At 50.9% G+C, this 25,925-nt stretch overlaps 2 protein-coding genes across 10 annotated transcripts in view; both read right to left on the reverse strand.

Annotated features, from left to right (window-relative positions):
* Nucleotides 1-5,153, reverse strand: part of CCDC97 (coiled-coil domain containing 97) — a 16,459-nt gene extending 11,306 nt beyond the window's left edge. For both annotated transcript variants that reach the window (XM_036833602.1, XM_036833601.1), the window contains exons 1-2: nt 4,968-5,153; nt 1,478-1,933 (exon numbers count right to left, since the gene is read on the reverse strand). In XM_036833602.1, coding sequence (XP_036689497.1) covers nt 1,478-1,933; nt 4,968-5,025 — 514 coding nt within the window. In that variant the 5' untranslated portion in view covers nt 5,026-5,153. The remainder of the gene's footprint in view (nt 1-1,477; nt 1,934-4,967) is intronic.
* Nucleotides 5,154-7,462: 2,309 nt separating this feature from the next.
* Nucleotides 7,463-25,925, reverse strand: part of HNRNPUL1 (heterogeneous nuclear ribonucleoprotein U like 1) — a 35,299-nt gene continuing 16,836 nt past the window's right edge. For 6 of the 8 annotated variants that reach the window (XM_036834738.1, XM_036834740.1, XM_036834739.1 and 3 more), the window contains exons 8-15: nt 22,374-22,640; nt 21,127-21,249; nt 20,901-21,029; nt 13,204-13,372; nt 12,288-12,569; nt 10,859-11,148; nt 9,254-9,448; nt 8,553-8,669 (exon numbers count right to left, since the gene is read on the reverse strand). In XM_036834738.1, the coding sequence (XP_036690633.1) occupies nt 8,553-8,669; nt 9,254-9,448; nt 10,859-11,148; nt 12,288-12,569; nt 13,204-13,372; nt 20,901-21,029; nt 21,127-21,249; nt 22,374-22,640 (1,572 nt within the window). Of the gene's footprint in view, nt 8,670-9,253; nt 9,449-10,858; nt 11,149-12,287; nt 12,570-13,203; nt 13,373-20,900; nt 21,030-21,126; nt 21,250-22,373; nt 22,641-25,925 lie in introns of all 8 variants that reach the window. The other 2 variants (XM_036834732.1, XM_036834733.1) reach the window with 2 other exon arrangements.

Here is a 25,925-nt window from a genome sequence, read left to right on the forward strand (position 1 = left end):
CTGGTGGCCTAGGGCCGTGTACAACTGGGCAGGATTCACGTGTGTGTGTGTGTGTGTGTGTGTGTGTGTGCGCACGCGCACGCACACACTGCTGTGGGTCCCTGCATCTGGGAGCTGGTGTGCAGGACGTTGCGGGCAGGTATACTGTGCACGGAAGCCAGTATGTAGACTGTGTGTGCCTGTCTGCTGAGCCCCGTTCTGGCTGTTGGTGCACACACCTGGACACGCCTGCACTGCTGGGCACATAAGTGTACATCTTCATGGAGCAGACGTGCGTGTGCACAGCGTCAGGTCTAGCAGGGCATCTGCCCAGGTGTGGGTGTCCCTGTTGGTCTTCCAGACCCCAGATCTCACCTCTCCTCAGAGCGTTCCTCTCTGCAACTACCCCTTCTGTGGGCCTGGCTTCCCCACTCCCCAAACCCAGGGCCTTCATACCTCTCCTGATGTCTCTTCCTGCACAGGCAGCTCTGTCCCTCAGATAACAGTTAAGCCTGCCCAGCCCCTCCCACCGCTGGTCCTAGCCCCGCCCTCAGAGCCCAGGAATCCTGTGACCATCCCTGTCCTGCCCTCCATCTTGCCTTCTCTCTCTTACCCCCCTCTCTCTGTTCCCAATGTTTCCCACCACATTCTGTTTCTCTCCCTCCTTCTCCCTATCTTTCACTGTCACGCTCTCTCTCTGGGTCTCAGTTTCTCCCTCCCCTCCTCTGCCCCTCTGTCTCCACCCATCTCTGTCTCTCTGGCTTTCTCAGTTTCTGCCACCTAACCCCACTTCTTTCATTCACTCATTCTCCCTCCTCTCTTCATCCCTGCTCCTCATCTGTCACTGTGTTCCACTCTCTCCGGATCCCTTTCTCTACAGCCTGTGCCTTCTCCCTAACTAGAATCTTAACTCACTCTCTCCTTCATTTGCTCTCATCTTTTAACATTAGTTCTGGTGTCTTTGGTCACAAAGCTGCTTGTAATTACATCATGGTCAAAAAGGTACCAATCTTACAAAAATAATAAATAAATAAACAAATAAAAAAGAGAAAGGTACCAATGTTTTCCTTCATGCTTTTCACATGTGTTTTTTTTTTTCAAGAGGCCTTTGCCTGCCCTGGGTCATGAACATTCTCCCCTAGATTTCTGTCAATGCCTCTGTGTACAGTGTGAGGTAGGGATCTAGCTTCCCTGAGGGATAACCAGCTCTCACAGTGCTGGATGCTGTGTGTCCTCGGCCTGCTGGTCTGAAATGGCACTTCTGTTATCTACTAAATTCTGACCCTTCTCACTGCCTGTCCCATTCTCTTCCCGTGGGTTCGTGTTTGTCTCTCCCTATCTCACCCTGTCACCTCACATTTCTGTCTCCGTCTCTCCCCGGGTCCCTGTCTTAAAACTTATCTCCCAGGATCTCTGTCTGCGTTTCTGCTCCTGCATCCTTGTTTCTTACTTCCTCTGCTTCAGTCTCCCCTCCCACCCAACCCGGCCGCCCCCACACCTTGGATGAGCTCACGCAGGGCAGCGTAGCGGCGGTTACGCAGGCGGGTGCGCAGGGTGCGGGGTCGGGTGCTGCCTTGCCGGGCCACCTCGGCGCAGTAGAAGTCCGCGCGGTGGTCACCGCGCAAGTGGCCAAAGCAGGCCAGGTGCTCCTCCCGGAGGCCCGTGCGGAAGCGCTCCAGGAACACCAGTGGCTTCTCGTGGTACAGCTGGCCCAGGATGGCCACCTTCTCCTGCTCGGTCAGGTCGGGCTCGCCCTGCTGCTGGCTGCACACGGGCAGGCGGCTGGCAGCCACGGCGCGCAGCATGGCACTCACTGCCGCGTCCTCGACCTCTGGGGGGTCAGTGTCTAGGGCCCTTGGCGCTCCCTCTGCTGCTTCTGCCTTGTCCTGGGGTCTGGATGGGACCGGCGTCCAGCTCAGCTCCCCCCAGTGCCCAGGACTGGGCTCCGCGCAGCCTGTGGGGAGAGGGGAGATCAGTCAGTCCAGGGATGGGAGAGCGGACGCGGCAGTGGGTGAAAGGGACTGGGTGCTCACTGACTCACTCATTTCACATTTATTGAGCACCTACTATATTCTGGGCACTGTTCTAGGCCCTAGAGATACCACAGTAAGCAAGAGATTGACAGTTTAGTGGGGAATGCAGACGTGAAAACATAGAGAAAACATATAGTGCGTTAGGTGGTTCTAAGAGGTGTGTAGGAAAATAAAGAGGGAGGGAGGAGGGAATGGGGGTGAGGCTGCAATTTTAAATGGACAGTCAGAGAAGGCCTTGCCAAAAAGGTGACATTTCAGTAGAGACCTGAGGTGGTGAGGGACTGAGCCATGAGATTTCTGTGGGAACTGGCAGAGGGAACAGCCCGTGCAAAGGCCCTGAGATAGGAGTGTACTTGGTGTATTTACTTGGTCATTGACAACTTCATTCATTGATTCACTCAATTTTGCCTTTTCCCTTGCTCACAAAATGATCAATACATTCACCAACTCGTTCACTCACTCACTCATTCATTCTCTCCTACTCATTTGCATATCCATCCAACCACTCTTCAGCAACTCTAAATCTATGCCAGGCCCTGAGCTGGGCAATGCTGAGGATCCCCGGAGGGATCCGGTTCAGCTCCCAGGGAGCACCCTGTCTGATGGGGGAAGACAGGCAAGGTCAAAGACAGCACAGGCACTGGTAACAGAAAAGCTGAGTGCTGGGCAAACCCTGGCGCAAGCTTCTTCTCAAAAGTGGTGGCAACTGGAGCAAGGCAATAAGCAAGCAGGAAATAAGTGAAGACAGGAGGTACAGACAACTCCTTTAGCTTGGCTGGGGTGGGGAAGAGAAAGAGGGTGGTGGTTATAGGCACAACGGGTTTCAGGGAGGGTTTTAATGACTGAGGCAAGAGAAGACTGGGCTGGACCAGGTAAAGGGGTTGTGGAGGAGGGGACAGGAGGGGGTCGTGGTTAAAAAGACGCTTGTGAGGCCGAGTAGGACAAGTCATTGGAATGAAGGGCTGGGAGGCGAGGGAGGTATCCAGTTAAGGTCCAGGGCTCTGGCCAGGGGACTGGTCAAACTGTCCCTGACACAGAGACATGGATGAGGAGCAAGTCTGGGGGAAGATGCTGAGGCTGGTTTGGGACATGGATGGTACGACAGGCCCAGGAGACATCCAAGGGGAGGCATTTACAAGACTGCTGGTACATGGGAGACTTCTCAGGAGAGAAGTGTTGGGCTGGGGACTGAGTTATGGGAGTCGTCAGAGCAAAGAACAGAAGTAAAGCTGAAGGAAATAAGAAGTCGTGGGGAGGGTGGGGGGAGTGTGTAAGGTATGAAAAGAGGGGCCAAGAAACAGTCCTGACTGGATGGGGAGAAGACATGTCTGTGAAGGAGGCTGTGAGAGGCTAAAAAATGGCCCCCAAAAGATAGTCACGTCTTAATTCCTGGAACCCGTGAATGTTACCTTACGTGGCCAAAAAAAAAAAACCAAAAACAAAAAAAAAGAGGTCTTTGCATATATGATTAAATTATGGATCTTGAGATGGGGGATTATCTTGGATTATCCAGGTGGGCCCTAAATGCCATTACCAAGTGTCCTATAAATGCCAAGTGTCCTATAAGAGGGAGATCTGACACACACACAGGAGAACACAAGGTGAAGACAGACAGAAGCAGAGACTGGAGTGATGTGGCCACAAACCAAGGAATGCCAGGAGCCACCAGAAGCTGGAAGAGGTGAGGAATGGGTTCTCTCTTAGAGCCTCTGAGGGAGCTCTCCACGGCCCTGCTGACACCTTGATTTCAACCCAGTGATACTGACTTCAGACTTCTGGCCTCCGGAACTGTGAGAGAATAAATTTCTGTTGTTTTAAGCCATCCAGTTTGTGGTCATTTGTTACAGCAGTCACAGGAAACTCATACTGGCTGAGCAGGAGGAGCCCAAGAGATAGGAAGGATATCAGAAGGAGTGGTGTCACAGAAACCAAGGGAATATTTTCAAGAAGGATGGAGGGGTCAGTGGCATTGAATTCTCCAAGTAGCCTAATAAGGAAAAAACTGAACAGGGTGACTCAGTTTAACTACACAGGGAGGTCACTGCGGACCCCGATGGGTGCAGTTTCTGAAGGTAAAAGCCAGACTTTAGTGGGTGGGTAGTGAGGAAATGGAGGCAAGTGTGCATGACTCTTTGGAGAAGATAAATGGTATCTGGAAGGCAGCATGGAATCAAGGGATAGATTTTCTTTTTAGGTTAAAGCTTTTTTCTTATTATTATGGAAACTTTCAAACATGCACATAAGTAGAGAGTACAATGACCCCCTCCCCCCCCCCCATATTCATCATCCAGCTTCAAAAATGACCAATTCTTGTCCAGTGATGTTTCAACCAACCTCTCAATCGCACCTCACCCCACACGGGATTACTCTGAAGCACCAGGATAGAATTTTAAGATGAGCAAAACAAAAGCATTTTAGGTACTGATGGGGAGGCATCAGGAGAAGTAAAGAGACTGAAAATGCAAAAGAGAGAGATGGGGGAGCACAGAAATGGATTAACGACCCTGAGGAAGCAGATGGGACTGTGGACTTTCGGAGAAGGAGAATTAGAATGAAATGGGGGGAACCGTTAGTATGGTCTAAGTAGAGTTTGCATGGGACAGGAGGAAGCAAGGGAAGGAGATAACTTGAGAAGCACGGTTGGCTGGGACAATGAGAGAGCCCAGGACAGAGAGGTTTATGCTAGCCTGAGAGCTTGGTAAGGAACTGGATTAGCCTGGGACACGGAAAGAGCCGGCTGGAACTTGGAAGAGGTTAATTTCGGGGGAGGGGATGGAGTAAAGGAGGTCAGCCTGCAACGAAAGGGGTTAATCTGGACAAAGTGGTGAAGGGGACAGGTAGGGCCGAGGGCAGGTGTTCCCTTTTAAAGAGTCCTCCTTCGCCTTCACGGGGAATCATTTCCCAGTGACACCGCAACTCCACCCTCCAGCCGCCTCCGCGTGGCCAGGACCTCACCTTCACCGGGTTCCGTCGCCGCCGTCGCAGTCGCAGTCGCTGTCGCTACGGTCTCCATCCCGATTCTCTACGACTTGTTACCTGCCGTGGCAGGCCCCACGCACCAAACCCGCCCCAGGTCCTCAGCGGCCACTTCCGGCCGAACACAGTCCCGGGGCCGGGTGCCCCGCGGCACCAGAAACCAGAGTTCCGGGACGAAGTTGGATTTTCCTATGCGCATGCGTGCTTCCGCCCGGCCCCGCCCACCCCAGGCAGGAAAAGGGCGCCAGGGTCAGATAGATCCTTCCGGCACGCCGCACCCCCGCAATCTGAACAGCTACGAAATTGGACTATCAGGAGGGAAGGCTTGTTCACCCTGTGCACTGCTGTGACTCGAGCCCAGCATGCTTAATTTGGGGATGAATGAATGACCACCCTCCAGGGCCTCTGAGAGCTTGGGCTCTGGTTTAGACCACCGTCTTATTTCTTCACCACCTCAAGAATATTTACTAAGCCTTGTCGCTTGCTTCTGTCACCACACCCAGTCCCTGCTTAGCATGAGATAGGTGGTGAGATCAGAGACTCAACTTCCCACTTCGTGCTCCGAGGACCTGAAGAATCTTCAGGTGTGGAGAGACTTTGGTCCTGATTTGCCCTAGGTGACGAGTAGGGACTCACATTCAAGTATTACCAGTGCCGAGTGGGCAGGGCTGATGGACCCAGAGGTCCAGCTAAGGGAGCTGCCCACCCCAGCCTGGAGGGCCCAGGGAAGGTTCTTTTCTGAGAGTAAAGGACACCCAAACTGAGACCGGAAAAATCAGGAATCAGGATAAGAGGGAGGTAGAGAAGGGTCTCATATCGGAGGATGGGCAAGGCAAACCCCCGGAGAGGAAGGCAGGCATCAGTAGTTCTGGTTGCTTCTGTATGGCCAGGGAATAGGAAAGGAGTTCTAACTTGAAGGTCATGATCGGGCTGCAAGGATTGGAAAACCTCACAAATCTTTATGCAAAATTCCACGTACGTATGTATTTCCAAGGCGTAAGTTCATGGCATTTAGATTCTAAAAGGGATTTGTGATTCCCCTAGAACAAACTAGTGATCTTAAGTTTGAAAGGGGAGTGGTAAAAGGTAATGCCAGTGAGGTCACCAGGGGCCAGGCATGTGGAGCCTGTAAGCCATATTAAGTAGCTCGAGCTCCTTTATCCTGTGGGGAGCGAGCAGGGGGGTATCAGGGTAAGGGACTGGAGGTCAGAGAGATCTGTGAGGAGGCTGATGCAGTAACCCAGATAATAAGGCCAAAGGCAGAGGAATAACTTCCCGTTTGCATTCCCAGGATAAGGGATCTGGAGGAAAGTGGCTCATTTGTCACTTGGGTTAGATGGGGACTGACTACACTTAGACATATTGCCAGGGGAGGCCAGCAGAGGGCACTGTTGCCCAACACATGGACCTGCAGGGAAGGGGACTTCCCAGCCTAGAGGGCCTGAGGCCCTCCCTCAGTAGGGAGAGGCCACTCTAGGATTCCCTTTAGCCCAACTAGCCATCAACCTTGGCTCCACCTCATGCTCAGATGCCTCGCATCTGACCTCAAAAGTAGTCAACCTTCCTCCTCCCTGTTTTGTAGCCTGTGTTCCCTTCACAAGGCTCTGAGACAGTTCCTGTGAGGGAAGAGATGGAGCTGAACTGGCCACTCCTGTGCCCCAGCCTTGTCCCTCACAAGGGGCCAGGAGCACAGCATGCCTAAGGGGATTGAAGAAATGACTCAAGTTGCTGGGGAAGGAGGATAGGCTGTGGGGATGCAATCAAAGTCTTTTATCCCAGCTCATTCCTATCTTTGAAAAATTTCCCTTCTCCATGAGGCCCTCACCTCAACCCCACCCCCACCCCAAGCTCTCACAGCTGACCTTGGCGCTGTCACCATTCCATGACAGGTCCGTGTTACCTCTGGACTGAGAGCCCCATGAGGGCAGGGTCCAGGACTGCCTTGGTCATGCTGTGTCCTCCTCAGCACTGTCCAGAGTGAGTGTGGGTAAGGAACAGAGCAAGTACCTAACACTACTGGCTGGATAAAGAAGCTCCTGGAATCCCCACTAGCCTGGATCCAGGAGCACGGTCAAGAACCATCCTAAGTCCAGCACACAGGCCAGGCCTAATGTGGATGGGCAGTCACACCAAGGGATGACCCCAACAGTCCAGCCCTAGTCTCCAACCATCACCCTACCCTGCCTGCTCTCTGCCTAGGGACTTGTTCCATCCTTTTCTACTCACAAATTCCGGGAGGGATTTGGGACTGTGGGTGGACTGGAAAGGGCAGAGACCAGAGAACCACGTTAAAAATGAACTAGTGGATTTTAAACTGAGGACCCCAGGTTTAAGGGGGCATCCCCAGCACCAAAAATGGGGACAGGCACACAAATCCCACAATCAGTGTTTAATGAGTAAATAATGTCCCCTTGAAAAGGCCCCCACCCCAATTAAAGGCCAACTGCAGTAACACTTCAGGGTTGAAACCTTGCTTCCTTCCTGCTAGGAGGTGCCATGTCATTTATTGAAACAAAACAAAAACAAAACAAAACAGGGCAAACACATTTCTTAATAAGTGCAGTTTGTTAAAGTCCTGTTAAAACATATGGGTCAAGGGGAAGTAAAAATAATCAGAGGATCACTGTAGGAAAAACCTTTAGGTCTGGCACCTGGGAGACCTTTGGAGAGGAGGCAGTGGGAGAAAATTCATGTTCTGAAAGGAAGGAGCCCCCCAACTCCCTTCTTCCCTCTCACCCGATTAATCCCACCAGAAACTACCAAGACGCCCAGAATAAAAGGTTTCAAGTTCAATAGTCACACTCTCTCCAAATACAAAAGGCAGGTACAATTCAACGCAACACAGAAGCTTGTGTGCAAAGTTACGGGAAACTGAGACATTGTATAAAAAGTTAGGTTAAAGATGATTCTGTGGTTTTGTTTTGTGTGTGTTTTGTTTTGAGGGTGTGGCTCTTCCTCGGTCACCTGAACTCAGCAAAGAAATGGTTATCCTGATGAAGTTATCAACAGCCGACCCACAGTAAAAAGGGACAAATTCTAAAAATTAAAAAAAAAAGCATAATTACCAAAAAAATATGTCGCTTCTTCCTCCTTCTGCATTTTGCTTTTTTAAACTTGTGTGTATTTTTAAGTTTTTGATTTTTTTTTTTAAATCCTGAAAAGCAGACAGTAAAACAGCTCCTGGAAGAATTTACAACCAACTGCATGAGAATCTGGGAAGCTGAGGGGCTGGAGCAGGGCTGGGACCAGAAGACAGGAAGGGGCCCTCCCCACAGCCCTGTAGCCTCACTGTACGACCAAGGGAGGGGGGTCTTTAGTCAAAAAGGAGGAAGGGAGGAAGAGGAAGAGGAGGGGGGTGGGGGGACAAACAAAATAAATGGTCATTGTTGCCTGTTTGAATCCGGAGGAAAATGCCCGGCCCTGTGTGGGGGAAGAGCCCCTTGGAGGGGAGGCAGCCCTGGGAGGACCCGTCCCCCAGCACCACGTGACCCGGTGGGGGTGGACAAGGGGGGCCAAGGTGGGCGCTGGTGGAGGAAGCCGGCAGGGGCCTCCAGGACACACTGGCTACTGTGTGCTTGTGCCCCCCTGTGTGTTCCCGGAGTAGCTCCCGTAGTCGTAGTTCCCGTAGTACGGCGGCCACTGGCCCTGGTTCTGATAGTACTGGTTCCACTGCTGGGCATACTGGGGAGAGAGAAACCAAGAGCACCAGGTTGTCGTTCATCCAGACCCACATCTGGCTTCTCCCCTGACGCCACCCTCACCCATGGTGGAGATGGGTACGGTGATGACAGTCAACACATAGGTCTGACAGAGAAATCAAGGTACCTTGGGAGGATAAGTGAATGACCTGATGTCACATGGGTGGGCAGTTAGAGACTGAAGCCCAGGTCTCCTGGCTTGCCAACCTAATGCCCTTTCAGGTATAGCTAGATACCATGTTCAAAATACTCAAAAACAGGTATGGGGCCTAGCATCAACCAATCAGAACGGACACTGGCCATGGTGCTGAAGCAGGGTTTGAGGCCCCCTGCTAAGCACTCTGCTTGCTGCACTGGGGAGAGGAACTAGGATGGCAGCTACTTAGCAGCCAGTGTAGAGGTGTTCAACAAACGGCATGGCTATACTGTACTAGATGAACACCAGCCCAAGGCCGGAGGGCTGCCCATCCTTTTAGGGATAAGCAGGGACACGGGTCTGGGAATACACATCCCTGTGGGGCCCCTAGAAGTCTCCCCATTCTCCCCACCTCCGCTTCTGGCACTCACCTGTTGGTACTGGTTATAGCTGGGCTGAGGGTAGGTCTGTGCGGTGGGGGGCGGCGGAGGGGTGTAAGGGGCTGGGTTGTAGCCGCCGTAGCTCCCATAGTTGTAGGCAGGTGGTGGCGGAGGTGGAGGTGGTGGAGCTGTGTAGCCCTGGCTGTAACCTCCCTGGTTGTAGGGAGGTGGCTGGCTGTAACTTGGCTGGAAAGTGGAGGGAAAAAAACAGGTCTCTGTGAAATAGCCAGCTCAGCTGGGATGGAGGAAGGGCCTTTGTGAGCAGTGGGTCCACAAAGGAACTTCCCCGGTGGAGGCTGTTTCAGGGCTGAGAAGGAGGTGGGTCAGCTCTGTGACATGGCAGGACAGGGTAGGATCAAGAGCTACATTCTGGACTCTAATCCCAGCTCTGAGACCCTGGGGGAGCAAGGCACACAGCATCTCTTGAAATCCCAGGTTTGTTTTTTTTTTTTCTGTAAAATGAGAATTACAACGGACCCACCCCTTTGGATTGCCTTGCGTATTCACTAAGCTTACGTGCACCATCCACTGGGCACAATAAATGGTGGTATTTGTTACAGGAAGACCTGCTAAGAAAAACAGTAGTGGCAATTTCCTAAGTGCTTCCCACATCCAGACTGGATCCTTAACTCCTCTAATCCCCCCATCAACTCTCTGAAGCAGGCTCCATTGGCTTCGTTTTACAGAGAAGGAAGGTGAGGCTCAGGGAGGTGAAATCACTAGGCCCAAGCCACACAGGTAAAGTGGCAGAGCTGTGACTTGCCCCCAGGTCCGCCTAGTTCCAGAGCCTTACCTGCAAAGCTATGATGTCATCTTCCCCTCACAACAAACCTTGGAAGTGAGTTCTACTACTAACTCTAGTCCTTTATGAGGAAAACGAGGTCCCAAGAGGTGAAGCTGTTTGTCCAAGGTCACAAAACCAGAACGCTGTGGGGCTGGGGTTTGAATTTGTGTCTGCCCAACTCCTGTTCTAGGAAATATTCTGGTTAGACCAGGACTAGAACCGTTCATCTGTGTCTCCTGGCAGCTGCCTCCAGGCCTGGAGTGTGGAAGGTGCACAGCAAATTGGGACTGCTCTGGTTAAGGGGCCTGTGCGTACCAGAGCTGAGCACTGGCTCTCTGAGAACTCAAACCGAGCCTGGAGCTGCTCCGCAGTGAAGCTCTCAGGGCAGAGGTCAAGTCCTCATCAACCTCAGAGTCTGTCCCTACATCCCGAAGACAAGGGGATCAGCCCCTTCAAGCCTAGGTTGAAGGGGTAACTCCAATTGAGTGCTTTCTTGGGGATTCAGCGAGGCCAGTGACACAGCCAAGAGAACGCAGCCAAGAGAAATGTACTTGCTTGTGGGACCAACACATACAGCCCGCCCTGAGAGGGACGACATAACAGGTAGGTCCCCGATTTACTCTGGGTCTGGAAGGCATCTGGGAATATCTAGGGTCTGTCTAAGCCAAAAGCACTGGCAGGGAAGGGAGAAAGGGCAGGGCTGGAGGTAAGAGTGAAGACCTGTGGCTGGAGCACATGTTGGTGATCTCCCTGGACCCACCTCCTCTCACCTGTTCACACACACATGCACGCACGCACGCTTATCCTCTCACCTGTGGAGGGCTGTAGCTGCTGACAGGAGGGGTGCTGGTATTGGCGCTCGAGCCAGGGATGTTGCTGCTCTTCGTGTAGCTGCCGGCCCCTGGGGGGTTCCGAGCAGGGCTGTAGCTGGGTGGCGGTGGAGGCTGCTGCGGCGGCGGCTGCGGGGGCGGCGGCTGCTGTGGCGGCGGCTGTTGCTGGGGAGCCCGGTTGTAGCTGCCTCGGGTGTTGGAGTTGTTGTTATCCCGGCTGTTGTTACCCCAGCGGTTCTGGTTGTAGCCACCACCTCCACTGCGGTTGAAACCTGCATTGGAGAAGCAGGTGAGAGGCCCCGCTGTTCTCAGTTTGGGACCCTGAGGAGCCGGGCTGTCTTGGGGACTGCTGTAGCTCCAGTGTGACCAGGCAGGACCGAGCAGGAGCCCGGTCCCAGTGGACGAGTAAAGCACCCCCTCCGGCCTTCCCCAGAGCCCTGGGAGCACTCCCCCATGCCGCCCTGGTAACACTCAGTTGTCACGGCCTGCTGGCAGGTTTGTCTTGCCCATTGGACTGAGCCTGGGACCAGGGCTGTCTTAATTTCTACTGTGTCCCCAACATCTAAGCACTGGGGACAGTCCTTTTCAGGCTTGGCCAAATGGGCTGGCCTCTTCTGAGCCTTTGTGCAGTTTTCGTGAGCCCAGAACCCTTCCCCCAGCCAATTCCTACTGGCTCCTGGACCTCAGCTTAGACATCAGCACTTCAGGAGGCCTTTCCTGAGCCCTGCTCCCCTGCAGGCTGGATCAGGTATCATTGGAGCTCAAAGTACCCCCGGGCTGTGCCATTCAGCCCAGAATCCTTCTGCACCGTCACTACAGGGTGATAATAGTCCCTGGGTCAAGGCTCTGTCCCCAAAACCACCCAGCACATGACTGAAACAGAGTAGGGCATGCTTATTAAATCATGATCACACACTTCAGAGATAGCATAACTTAGTAAGAACCTGGGCTCTGGATCCATCATCACTTGATCCCAACTATGGATTCAGCTGGGTGAATCCTGGGCAAATTAACCTCTCCAAGCCTGTTTCTCCATGTGTTTTAGAAGCAAAACCAGTCCTAATATTTGCCCTGTGCCAGGTCCTGAGGTGGGATCCAGGACTGGCAGTAAACTCGGTCTGGCCCCTCTTCTCAAGGAGCTCATGGTCAGATGAGGGGTGGGAAAGCTTCATAAAAATAATAGCGATGCAACATACAAATGGGCAAGGGCTTCAGGAGCAATGTCCAGGGGGAGCATGACAGTGGGAGAGTTTCCCTGAGGCCCCAGACTCTGATTTATCTTAGTTCTCTACCAGAGTTCAGCCCACAGCGGTGACAGGGAAGCGTCATCTGCGGACTGAGGAAGCAGTCACAGAACGCAACCCTGAACCAGGAACCAAAGGCAGGGACAGCTCAGTGTGCGATGCCTCACCTCCTCGGTAGCCGCCTCCTCCGCTGCCTCCTCCGCGATTCTGGAAGCCTCCTCGGTTGCCCCCGGGGGGACCTCGGTTGTCATAGCGCTGGAAACCGCCGCCACCCCCACGGCCCCGGAAGCCGCCACCGCCTCGGTTGTCAAAGCGCTTTTCAGGGGGTGGCCCAGCCTTGCGGCCTTCCTCATTGTATTGCCTCACCAGCTTGTCTGCTTCCTCTCGCTGCAGCTCAATGAACAGCACCTCGTCCAGGAAGTCCCCAACATCTGGCAACGTGAAGTTGGCTAGGAGGAAGGGAGGGCCCCAGAGGGAACAAGAAGAGGTGGTCAGCACCTTCTGAGGTCTGGTCTCCTTCACCCCCAGGACACTGGCCTGCCAGAAGGGAGGAGCAGGAGGGGACTGCAGTATGAGCGACAGAGGAGAGACAGGGTCCCAAGCTCGGCCTCCCTGACAACAGTAAGGGGCTAACAAAGACCCTCTCCTCCCTCTCCTGAAGAGGTGGCTAAGCCCCCCCAAACCGATGTTTTATATATAACCCAGGGAGTGAGCCTGGCAGGTGGAATCATCATCCTTATTTTTACACAGAAGCAAACTGAGGCTTGCTCAGCCAGCCCGCCCAGTGGGTGCCAGAGGCAGACGACCAACCGTGCAGGTCTCTCGGCACCTGTTCCCACACATCCTCTCCCTCATCCTGCCCCAGCCCCATCTAGTCTGAAAACCCTGCCCCAGGAGGGATACAGGCAGCTTTTCCATTCACAGCTGTACTAGACAGAGAAGGGACAAAGCAGAAGCACAGAAAGAAAGAACAAGATAAAAAAAAAGAATAATCAAGGAGCTGGGAAGGGAAAAACCGTGCGAGACTCTTTTTCTCTTAAGGACCCTGCTGCGATGTTCCTCTGGGAACTGCTCATCTCCTACCTTTCATTTCTAAGACCGCGTGATCTGGGACATCCTTCCCTTCTTCGTCGGTTCGCTTTATTGTTCGGTCTTTTAGGTCCTCATCAGTGGGACAAATTACAATAGCTTTGCGCTGGAAGCCTTCAAATGGTCTCATTTTTCGTCTCTGGGCTGACCCATAAACATTTGTCTAGGGGTAGGTAACAGAAGAGGCAAGAGATGGTCATTACAAGTTGGTTTTTTCCTCTGTGGGGTATTATGTAGGCCAGGGACTGAGAATGGGATACTAGTTCTCCTAAGCAGAGAAACTCAGGAAACTGCTCCTCTTCACTTTTAAGATTCTTGAGACTACCCTCAGAAAATGAACTGACTTGGGAAGTGGCTGCTGACAGTGACAGGACAAGGGATTCCTAAAGTTTGGGCTTTGCTTTTTTAATCCTATTTGTTCGTGGTATTGTGCATTACAGCCCCCTCGGCCCCCATTCTAAAAGTAACACATGCTCACAGTAAAAAAAATTCAGAGTACAAGCTGTAAAGTTCAGAGTAAGAATCCTTTCATCCACCTACTGCCACTCCTACTTCCCAGAGATGACCTGTATTGAATTTCTTATGTATTTCTAGAAATATCTGTGTGATTTTTAACACTAATGGAATCAAACAACACACACTCTTCTGAAGCCTTTTTTTCACTTAATGTTTCTCTGTCATTTTTCGGTGCTGGTGTTCTCCTTTTTTTCCTTTTGGGCCGCACCACGCAGCTTGCGGGATCTTAGTTCCGACCAGGGATTGAACCTGTGCCCTCGGCAGTGGAAGTGCGGAGTCTTAACCACTGGACCGCCAGGGAATTCCGTGGTATTCTCCTTTAATAATATTTATAGAATGGATGCCATAATTAACCAGCCCCTTTGACAGTTGTATAGATCGTTTTCATCAACACTGTGGTTCTTTTATTCCCTTAGTCCTGCTCTGAAACACCAGACTCACCCACAAGCTTCTAACCAGGGAGCTTGACAAGGCAATAACCTGTGCTTTTAGCAAGTGCAGTTTTGCTACTAACTTCCTCTTCCCTTCTTCTAGGTGATGGTTAGGTGCTTCCTGGGCTGGTGCTGGCATAGAGCAGTGCTCTACGACACATCTGATTGAGAGCCGTAGTAAAGACAGCTTCCGTTCATTGAATACCTCCCACATGCTGGGCCCTTTGGGACTGGTGCCCAGATCTGTCAAACCCCAGTGCTCCACGGACTCAGCCTGTGTACCTGAATCACTCGGACGCTACTGAAAAAGAGAGTGGCTCAAACCCCACCAGAGTATTCCCCAACCCCAGTCTCTGGAGGTGGGACCCAGGCACCTGTATGGGTATCTTTTCCCATTCAGACACTCAACAGAACTGGAGTAATAAGTAATGTTGCATTTAAACAACTTTTAGTAGCTCTGAAAGGTACTCAAGGGAGAAGCCACAGAGGGGAAGAGATGTGTAAAGGGGCATGCACAAACAGACAAAAAGTGTTGTATTTCGCAGCTGCAGCCTGGCGGGTGGAAAAGCCCAGCATCAAGGCCTAGTGTGGCCACTCACTCGCCGTGGCCAGTCCTGGTAGTTGCTTCACCTGTTAAAATGGAGGGAAAAAAGCCTCCCTCCCGGGCCTGGTGAGGACTGAGCGGGAAAAGGACCACAAAGCAACTGACCAAGTGTGAGGAACTCCTGGAGTGGGGGCTACATTGTGGCCTCCAGGGCGGAAGCTGCCTGGACAGAGGCAGGTAGCGCAGGGGCGATGGCTCAGCACACCCTGGCTCTAAGATGACTTGGTCAAGTCAAACTGTGTGGCCCTGAGTGAGTGACTTCCACTCAGAGCCTCAGTCTGCATACCTACTAAGTCTCAAGCCCTGAAAGGGGAAAACAATAGGAAGTTCATTTGGTCACTATTAAGATTGAAGGAGCTCATGTGAGTAAAAGCCCTTGGTTAGCCCAGGGTCTGGCTCACAGCCAACACTCAACAAATGGAGGTCACGGTTGATATGATGTGGCGTCACTGGGTGGGGTGCACTGGATCTTCTTACTATAAGGTTGAGTTGAAGCAACTCAGACCAAGGGAACGTCAAGCTATAGTGACTTCCCATCAGAAAGGCAGGGACGGTGAGACAGGGTGGAAAGAACACAGGCTCTGGGAACAGGCTCGAGGTTGAAATCGCAGCTGTGCCCTCTACTATTTGTGAGGCTGTAGACAAGTCACCTAATTAGTCTGAGTCTCAAATTTCTACATCTGAAAGACAGAGATCCTATCACCCTCCTCCTGGTTCTGGTGAGGATTTACAGATGTGAAAATGGCAGGGAAAGAAGTCTGCAAATATGACCAACAGGACTGACACTGTCCTAGGAGAGACTTCCCAATGGAAAGGACCAAGGAAAGTTAAGTTTGAGGAAAAGATGAGGCACAAGACAGCCTATTCCAAAACACAAGGAACAGGAAGCTGGGTTATGGGTCAGCCAGAGGCCAGGGACGCCAGTGCACACCTGTTGGGAGATGTGGGCTGTGGGTACACCTGTTTTCTAAACCAACCCAACCCTGTGGCCCTGACACACACAGCAGGCAAAGATGGTCTTCCCTGTTCCCCAGGGAAAGTGTCTCAACATTAACTGGGGGTGGGGCCCGCAAAGTGGGTATGTGTGGTGGGCATACACGTGTTATCTGTGCCTTGAGCACTGGCCCAAGGAGAGGCCTTGAGCCACAAATGGTTGAAAAGCACACAAGTTACAAAGGAAAAGTCAAGTCCTTCTCCTCACTGCTCTTCCTAGACTCCATTCCTAAAAGCAAATCAGGTGGCATCTGGTCACAGGAAGATAGAATTTGCTTTCCTCTAGCTAAATAATGAGGTTTTCTCCTGGCACAAAACCCAGAATAGGCGGGTGCCAGGGGTGACTGTGGCCCCAGCCACTCTGTGGACAATCCATTCCACTGTTTGCTTGCCCATAAGAAGTGATCCTATTTTGATTCCTTTGAACCCCCCAAGGACATGGATAAACACCCCTTGGTGGTCTTCTATGGATGAGACCTACCCCGTCAATGTCCTGATGAGGGGACAGAGAAGAGAAGCATCACTGCCAAGAGGGCTAGTCCCTGCAGCTTCACAACGGGAGGAATGGGGGCAGAGCAGACAGCACTCATCAACAGCTGGCCTCTGTCCTGGGAAGTGGCTAGACTCTGAGGAATGGCTCCTCAGACATTCTGGAACTGAGGTGCTGAGAACCCTCTTGGTGACAATTTTCAAGACCACGCCTCCCTCCCCTCCCTCCTCGGCTTGAGGAAGGAAAGAAGAGCATCTAGGCCAGCCAGCAGAAATGCAAATGCTTGGCTTCCCTGGAGGAAAGGGAGTTAGCTGTCGGTGCTGTTGCCACAGCAAACACAGTGAGGTCAGAGCCCCTGGGCTGGCCCGGCGCTGCTGTGGTCACTGGGGGCTGCTGGGGGCCCGCTGCTAAGAGACCAGCACAACAGCAGGTCGGCTCTTCCGGCTGTGCAGGCGCCCTCCGCCTAGCTCCTGCTTCTCCCAGTCCCACGCTGCTTGAAGATGCTGACCCTGAGGAGGTCTGGGGCCGCCTGTGTTCCCTGGGCCCAGGCTACTTCCATTCCCCCGTGATGTGGGCCAAAGGACAGGGGCTGGGTTTCTCAGAGCAGCCGTGGGGGTAGTTTTGGTGTGTGACAGTCTGGGGGAGTAGGGAGGAACACAGCAGGCCGCTCACAGCCTGAGGTCTCTAAGAGCCCCTCTGTCCCCTGTCAACTCTTGTCCCCCACCCACAACTCAACAAGGTCAGGCTGGCAGCAGGGGAAACAGGGTTGGATCCCAGGGGAGCAAACTTAAAGCTGGTGACGCAAGAGTTCACTCTAGGCTCAGCGTGAGGTGAACCCAGTAGAACGAACCACTTGTGAGGGAAGAGACTTCGCCAGAGTGTCAACAATGGAATGGGCTGAGGCTCTGGGGGTGGGGAGGAGAGAGGAAAGAAACATCCTCTTCTCCAACGCCTGCCAACAAGAGGCAGTTTACTTTGGGTCTCCACTGTAGCCCCGGGTTTCTGTTTCAGGCAAAGGCGTGGCTCTTGCTAAAAGGGATGCAAAGCAGGACTACAACCCTTTGTTCTGAGGGCGAGGCAAGGTCGCATGTTGTCATATCCAGCCCTGCCTCTGAGCACTGCCTGGCCTAGCTCTGGGCTGTTAGACTCCTAAGAGAACTCCTAGGCTGCAGACCTCAACCCTGGGGGTGGTTTGGGCCCTCACATATGGCCCTGCAGGGGCCTTCTCAGAAGCCTCCAGGAAGGCAAGTTTGCTGCCTCACAGAGGCCAGCTCCTACTCTGCACCTTGGTAGGCAAGGGACAGGCCAGGCAGCGTTTCATTCCAGAGGATTTCCACTGGCAACAGAGCCACGTGAAGCAATGTGGCCTACCTCTTCTTTCTTTTCTTTTTCTCCTCGGCTGTTCCACTGCTCTAACACCCACATGATCTGAAGAGGGTACTCAGGTCACCATGGAACGTAGGTAAAAGCCCCAACTACACGGTTCACTTGGCCTAGCTTGGCTTCTGAAGCTACGTTCTCCTCCCCTCTCAAGGAGGGGCATTTCTGAGGTCAAACTACCAACAGGAAACCCAGAAGAGCCGAATGTGAGGAGGTCTGACCACTCAGGAAAAACCAGAGAAGAAAAAAGATGGTGCTGGGCTGAGATGCAGGGGCCGCAGGGACTTTGCCTGTAGTACCAGTTTCTGCTCTGGGAATCCCGTGTAACTCAGGAGACAGCTGAGCATCAATTTACCCTCGCTGCCAAGGCTGCTGGGGTAGGAAATGCCAGGGTCTGGCCTGGGGCCTGCTCTGTATCTCCTACACACACGCTCACCCACCCAGGGTTTTCTGGAACACACTTTTTGGGGTTTAAGCCAAAACAGGTCGAACCACTGGCTTCAGACCGCTTCCCAGGCCTCAGCAGTCTCTAGTTTCGGGCCCCAAGTCAATCCTCCAATCTGTGGCTAACCAGAGAGCCCTGCTCCCCCACCTTCAGAGTTTAGGTTCTTTGGCCTCGCTGTTGGCCTAGAACACTTGCCCTGACCTGCATGTTCCTCCACCAGGAGGCCAGCAGCCCTGAAGACCGCAGGTGCACCTGGAACAGCCCTGGACCCTGTCCCTGAACAAGGCAGCGTAAGCTGAGAGGGCCAATGCCAAGTCTTCACTGTGCTCAACTGTTCTGTGCCTGGCTGAGGGGCTGGGGCCCTGACCTCTAGAGAAAGCCCACTTTGAAACGCTGGACAGAGATGTTAAGACAATTATAACCCCTAGGATTATAAACTTTCTCCACGGGCCACATATTTGAAATGGGTTTCACAGCTGATTTAACTAGTAAACTGAGAAAAAGACAGGCAGGGAAGACTTGCTGGGGTATCCAAAAAAGGAATTCTCAAGGTATTAAAACACCACTGCTCTCTCTTTCAGGACAGAATCCCACTGGGGCCAAGCTGGACCAGAACTCCAAAATGCCCTGACAAGAAAAACGGGGCACAGGGAGGCCAGGGTTAACAAACAAACGAACAAACAAAGTCTTCAACAGCAGAGAAGGCTGGCTGTATGCATTATGGACGGGGCTGAGCTGGGGCAGCAGCCCTGAGTAGCTCTTGGACTACCCTGTGCCCAACCGTCCCCTTCCCCCATAAATATATTCTAAACTTTAGCCCAGTTAGTAGTTTTTTAATCAAAATTTACTATTATGGGATCATGTCCTGTCTTCTTCACAAATGTGAGTCTTCAGGGTTCAATCCCATGGTTGCGGCATTGGTCACTGGATAAAAGTAGTACACCTTTTCATGTCTACTTTCCAGAAAAGCAGAACCCAGAGTAAATCTCACATCTCCACCATCACAGAAGAATGCCAATTGTATTGCATAGCCTTGGCCAACTGAGCATAACTATCTCATCAGCAAACCAGATTTCTACTCTCAGTACCTAACTGCTTGGCAAGATCATTTAATTTGTCTGTCATAAAGCACTATCACCAGCCAGCAGCCATTTTTTGTCTTTAAGAATAAGTTCTTACTATGTACTCCTTTCAAAGGCTGGATATCGAGGCATCAATTTTTCGACTCTAAACACTAGATTACCAGTGTATTATAAAAGGATATAATGCAGGAGCAGCCAGATGGAACCGGCGCAAAGGGCAAGCTATGCGGGGAGGGGCACAGAACTTCCATGTTCCCTGAAGGTGCCACCCTCCCCAAATCTCCACTTGTTCACCAACCCAGAAGCTCCTGCTTAATTGTTTAATTGTTTTGTGTAAGATGCTCACTCCTATGCAAAAGCACCTTGATCCCCTGGAGTTTCCAACCACTTTTCTTTCTTCCTTTTTTTTTTTTTTAAAAAAAAGGTTGGAAGTTGGCTTTAATTTAATTTACTTATTTATTTTTGGCCTCTCCATGCGGCTTGTGGGATCCTAGTTCCCTGACCAGGGATCGAACCTGGGCCCCCTGCAGTGGGAGCGTGGAGTCCTAACCACTGGACCGCCAGGGAAGTCCCTCCAACCACCTTTCTGATCAGTCAACCACTAAAGCCAGCTCCACCCTCATCAGAAGCCCTTTGAACTCATGGTAACCAAGTACCCAGGACCACACATACGGAAGGCACTCCAGTTAAGGCTGCCAGGCTGGGGGTGCTACTTAGTTTACATATTTGCACACTTACAGGTTTTTAAGAAAACATAAATACAAGGCTGAGGGGGAACAGAGGCTTGTTTGTACATCCTCAAATACAAAATCTGCTACTTGAGAAAGCCCTCAGGACAAACGTCAAGGAGGTCTCATAGGTGGTAAACATGAAGCACTCATTACTCTGAGACAGGGATCTTTAACCATGTTTGGGTCACTCATACTTTTGAGAACGCCGAAAGCCATGGACGATCTTCCTATCCCAACTCAAAACTTTTTAGTTAAAAAAAGAACATATCTGGGACTTCCCTGGTGGTCCAGTGGTTAAAACTCCACGCTTCCAATGCAGGGGGCATGGGATCCCTGGTCAGGGAACTAAGATCCCACACGCCATGCAGTGAGGCCAAAAAACAAAACAAACAAACATATCTGCATCTTCATACAAAATTCTGTGTTTAATTTCAAAAGTTCCCAAATTGCCTAATGTTAAGAACCTTGCTCTTCATTGAAATGCAGGTAAAAAATACGTGACATAGAGGTACCTGACAGTCATAAAACATGCTAAGGGAAGCTGGGACACACCTATTCTGTAGGTTAACAACCACCTCCAGTTACTATGTGCCAGTCTCCATGTTAGGTGTGTGGGCACCATTTTGAGCTGTGTTTTACAGACCAGGAGACTCAGAGCATAAAGTCAGCTGCCCACAGGCACGCAGCTAGGAGGCGGCAGAGCTGGGATTCAAGCCCAGGTCTGTCTGGCTCAGAAATCCATGCTTTTCCACTTCACAAAATTTGCTCTCACAAAATGTTCTTTTGTGCTGCTTGGGGCCTGAGCTAGGCCTGGATTGCTGCTCCAGACCCCTGCTTGCAGACCAGACTCAGAAAGCTGTGTTAAGAGTCTGGGACTGTGCCATCATGTGTGGCTGACCTCTAACCAGTACTGCAGTCCAAGAGCATTATGGGGAAAAAAATACAAGGACCAGAGAGGAATTCCCAGGCACCCAACGGCCCCCTCCCTCTCCTGGGGCGTGACAGTCACCAGTAAGTACCTGATCTAGGATATAGTTGCGTTTCTTCCGGGCAGCGATCTGGATGAGGCGGTTGAGGCACTGGGTGGCCTGCTGGATCAGGACGTCCCAGCGGCCGGCGTAGTTCCTCTGACGGCGTAGGCCCATCACCTGTGGGCAGGGGGTGGTGAGGGGTGGGTGCTCCTGTTTGCTGAGCCGTATTCAGGGAGTGGGAGGTGGATAAGGAGAGACCAGGGGCTATCCTTACCCGCATCTTATCCATGATGGCATTGGTACCCAGGATGTTGTACTTCTTGGAGGGGTTGGAGGCTGCATGTTTGATGGCCCATGTGGTCTTACCAGCGGCAGGCAGGCCCACCATCATCAGAATCTATAACAACAGGCCCAGGAGGGACACTGTGAACCAGGAACAGTGTGTGGCATGGCAGCCTGGCATCACCCTGACTTGACGGTGACCGTGAGGGTGACTCTAAACCTCATGGCCACCTCTGGGAAATGGAAGCAATAAGTGCGTCTACCTCATAGTACTGTTGTTGGGATTCAAAGAGATGAGGGTTGTCAGACTCTCAGCAGAGGGCCTGCTCTTATGAGTATTTACATTTGTTTAGGCAGGATTCAGGGGCCTCGGAAAGGGAAAGGCCCATGGAATAGGCACAAGGAGTGGTACAACCTTCCTGGAGTCTCAGATGGGGACAGACTGTATGCATAAGGACTAGAATCATTTCTAATCAGTACGTTTACAATTTGGCAAACACTGGATGTAACCAAAATGCCCAAAAAGAGGAAAATAGTGAGGCTAATGACAATGAGTTTCAAAAGAGGTGTTCATATGGTGGGACAAAGCTCACAAAATAACATTAAGTGAAAGGGCAGGATATCAAAACGCTTACACCATAAGATCTCAACTGTAAGTGTGTGTGTATAAATGGCACCTAGCACAGCAAAAGGCATAGGATAAGCTCCAAAACTTTCAAAGGAAACTTATTTGTGGATGGTGGAATTAAAGGAAACTTTAATTTTCTTTATATTTCTTAATTTTCTAGAATAAACACAAAATCACATATATCAGAAAGAAACATTATTTGAGGACAAAGACCACCAGTACAGCTTCTGCAGCCAAATCAGCTCTAAGTCCAGTTGCCATTTTTGTCCTCGGAGAGCCTTGGATGGGAGCGTGGAGCTGCACAACCTCCTCCAAGAACTCGCTCACCAGGAAGTGCCTTCACACCCTCTTCCGCTGGGAGGAAAGACTCCTTTTCCAAGATTCTGACCACACCCGAGGAGCAGTGTGGCAACTTCCTTTTGGAATCTTTCTGACATTTAGGTGTCTTACTTTGGCCCCTCCCTCTTTGGACTAAGCCGCACACCCACAGCCCTCACCTCACTCTCACAGCAGCGTTCACCACACTCAGCTGCTGAATGTCTCCCCTCTGTCTCGGCAGCAACATGGCTCTGGAGAGGCGGCCACCAATTCAGGCTTCCGGGCCCACTCACCTCACACTCTGCCTTGCTCTTTGGTCCGACAGTGCCCCGGATTCGCTCACTCAGGGGAAGGTGCTGGATGAAGGTGAAGCCTGGCAGGACAGAACAGTAGGGCTCTGCCCTCTGCCCGAAGTTGAACTCCACTGCACAATTCTTCACCAGGACATGAGGGTAGAGGGCCTGACCCCCTAGGGCTTCCTTCTGGATTCGGAAGGCAATGCCCATCCACTTCCCATTTTTGGTGAAGGAAAGTTCCACGTCATTTCCACATTCAAAGTCCTAGGAAAAAAAGCCAGAGAAAGATAACTGCCAATGTTCTGCTTAAGGCACTGGGAGGCACAAGTCAGAGCAGATGCAGGGAATGAAAACAAAGCTGGCGTCCCAGATTCAAGTGCATCCCTCCTCAATGTACAGATGCATCGGGAAGCACCAGGGAACAGCTCAGACAACATGCAGCCCAAAGCCCTCCTTGCCCAAGACCCAGAAAGCTGGTGGATGTGAAGTGTGTAATTTTAGGAAGCTCCAAGTATTTGAGTCTTGTGCCTAGCCTGAGATGGAGAGGAAGGCAAAAGCGGTCCTGTCCATTCTCATCCCCAGCAAGATAACAGATGGAAAGAAAGCCACAGCAGGGCCTTTTAAGTCAGGCCCAGCTCTACACGTGCGTTCATTTATACGCTCTTCTTGATGGTTATGTGTACAGTGATCCGGGCCTGACACAGCTCAGAGCCTAGTGGGGAATTAGACAAGGACACCATCCTAACTCAGTAAGAGCACCTACACAGGAGCAAGATTCTCTGAGGAGGAAGTCAAGTCCTGAACAATAAACGGGAATGAGCCAAGTCTGGGGTGAGAGGAGAGAGTCCTAAAGAGAAGTGTTGTTTGTGCACAAATCTGGCAGTGAGAGAACGTAGGGTCAGACTGGCTGAAGCATACAGGATTGGGGGTTGGGGGTTGGGGAGTAATTTCAGGTACAGCTGGAGAGCCAGGAAGGGACCATATTCATTAATTCAACAATTTATTGAGTCCTTACTGATCAGCTTAGTGGTTAAGATCCTGTTTTGGAAGGCAGGCTGCTTCAGCTCTACCATTTACTCCATCTTCAGTTTCCTTATCAAAAAAGAAGGGCCAGGGACTTCCCTAGTGGTCCAGTGGCTAAGACTCCAAGCTCCCAAAGCAGGGGGCCTGGGTTCGATCCCTGGTCAGGGAACTAGATCCCGCACACCGCAACTAAGAGCCCTCACGCGGCAATGAAGATCCCGTGTGCCACAACTAAGACCTGGCACAGCCAAATAAATAAATAAATATTTTTAAAAAAATTATTAAAAAAAAAAGAGGGGCCATGATAAGATTCTACACTGCATAGAGTTGTTCTGAGGATTTAACAGGTGAACGTGCTTATTACAGAGTGAGTGCATAATGAATGCGTGCTCTCATTCCAAGATGCCAGGCACTGCTCTGGGCTAAAGTGGTGGGGAGGAGACATGGTCCCTGCTCTCAGCGAGAGAGGGGCTCTCTGTTACCTCAGAAGTTTGGATTTGTGCTGACAGCAGCAGAGCAGAGCCCCTGACTTGTTTCAAATAGGGGAATGGCCTGGTCAAAACTGTGTTTCAGAAAGATCACTTTGGCTACAGGGTAAAGGTTAACAATTACGGGAGACTCAAAACTTGGGATCATACAGGAGATGGAAGCAAAGGTCGGGTTCCTGATAGAAAAGTACAAGATGTGGTATTCCCTCCCTTTTGCATGCAGAGACCACCTTGGGACTTGCCCTTTGAGAAGCTGTGGAAGCCCCTTCCCCCAAGGGGCCTCCTCACCACCCTCCTCAGTGCTCACAGTGCACAGTTCTACACAGTCCTTTATATCTGTAAGTGTCCGTAAGCGCCCACACAGGTCGAGACCACGCAGGGCAGACACACAAACATCTGTTGGACTAAATCCTGCCTCGATCCTCACAGCACGGTCCCTGCCATGTCTTCTCACCTGAGCAAGAGTGGCCCAGGTCACCTTTGCTCTACTGCAGAAATGAACATCGTGGGGGTTAGCCTTCCTTACGTCCACCAGCTTCACTATAGGAACTTACCATGTTGTACACAAACCAGCACCCGCAACTGACAAACCCACCACCGACAGCGCCAACTGTCAAAGAGGCAAGGGTAGCTGTGTCACTTCTGCAAAACCATTCCTGAGTGCCACACCAGGGCCTAAGGACCCAAAGTCCTTAAGCCTGGCATTATTCAAAGTGTGCCACTTTTGTAGCCTTACCTTTCACATCTCCTAGTGTCGTCCCTGAGGTTCCAAGTATTTTACTCCTTATGGTTTGCTTAAGTGAGTTATACTGTTCTCTCTACCTGGAAGGCCGTTTTGTCCTTTCTGTTTTGTGAATGTTGAGCACTCAAGTTCTGACACAAACATCCTCCCCACCAGTTCCTTCAGGTCACTGATTTTTCACACCCCTTCTAACCCTTCACTCTGAGTCTTTTAAAGTGATGGCATTCTTTAAACAAAGGAAACTGAACATAGAATCTTAAAAGTAGAAGTAAAAATGAACAGGCTGAAGCAAGAGTCAGGCCTAAAGTTCCAAACTACCACACACTCACAGAACCTCACGCTCAGATGGGACAGAGTCTGGGGAACCCAGTCACATGCTGATGAAACATTAAATTGCTACAACCTCCCTGGAGTACAGTCTTGATGGTAGCTATCAAATATTAAAAATACACCTTTGACTCAGAAGTTACACTTTCAGAGGTAAATGTTACAACCATATTCCCACAAGAATGCAAAGATGTGCAAATTGCTCATGCCAGCACTGCTAAATGTGCTCCGAACGGAAAGTGGGCGAGACTAAATCACACAGGATATCCATGTATGGGAACACGAAAAGCCCTCCAAGATACTCTGGTAAGTGGGAAAAAGATAAGCTGTCACTGCAGCACTGACTTCCAGCAAATAATTTCCAGGTCCACCAGGGGAAACTGACACCTGCATCAGAATACTAGGCAGCTACTAAGTAAAAAGGTGAGAAACTAACCAAATGTCCGTTAATAGTTAATGTCCGTTAATATAAATATGGTAGATGAACACAATGACTACAGACTATATAAAAGAATGAAGAAGTCCTCTGTGCAGCGATGTATTAAAAAAAATAACTCTAAGATATATAGTTAAACAAAAAAAGATACAAAATAACATGTATAATATGCTACCTTTTGTGTAAAAGAAGAAAAATAACAATCATCTTTCTTGTATTTTGATAAAGAAATCCTGAGTACCAGTGGGCTTACGTGTAGGGTAGGGCATATGTGAACCATGGGTGGAGGGGGAAGGTCTGAAGAAGACTTTATACTGCATACCTTTCTGTATTTCTGGATATTTGTGGATACCACAGGAATTTATTAACTATTCAACAATGGTTTAAATTGAGCTAGATCTATACTCTCTGTGCATACAGGGAAAGATAGCTGAGATTTACTGTTAAATGGAAAAAAATGCAAGGTCTGGAACAATGTGCAGAATATAAACATGGTTAATTTTTGTTTAAGAAAACATGCTTTTTATTAAAAA

This window comes from Balaenoptera musculus, chromosome 19 (assembly GCF_009873245.2).
Source record: "Balaenoptera musculus isolate JJ_BM4_2016_0621 chromosome 19, mBalMus1.pri.v3, whole genome shotgun sequence".
Lineage (NCBI taxonomy): Eukaryota > Metazoa > Chordata > Mammalia > Artiodactyla > Balaenopteridae > Balaenoptera > Balaenoptera musculus.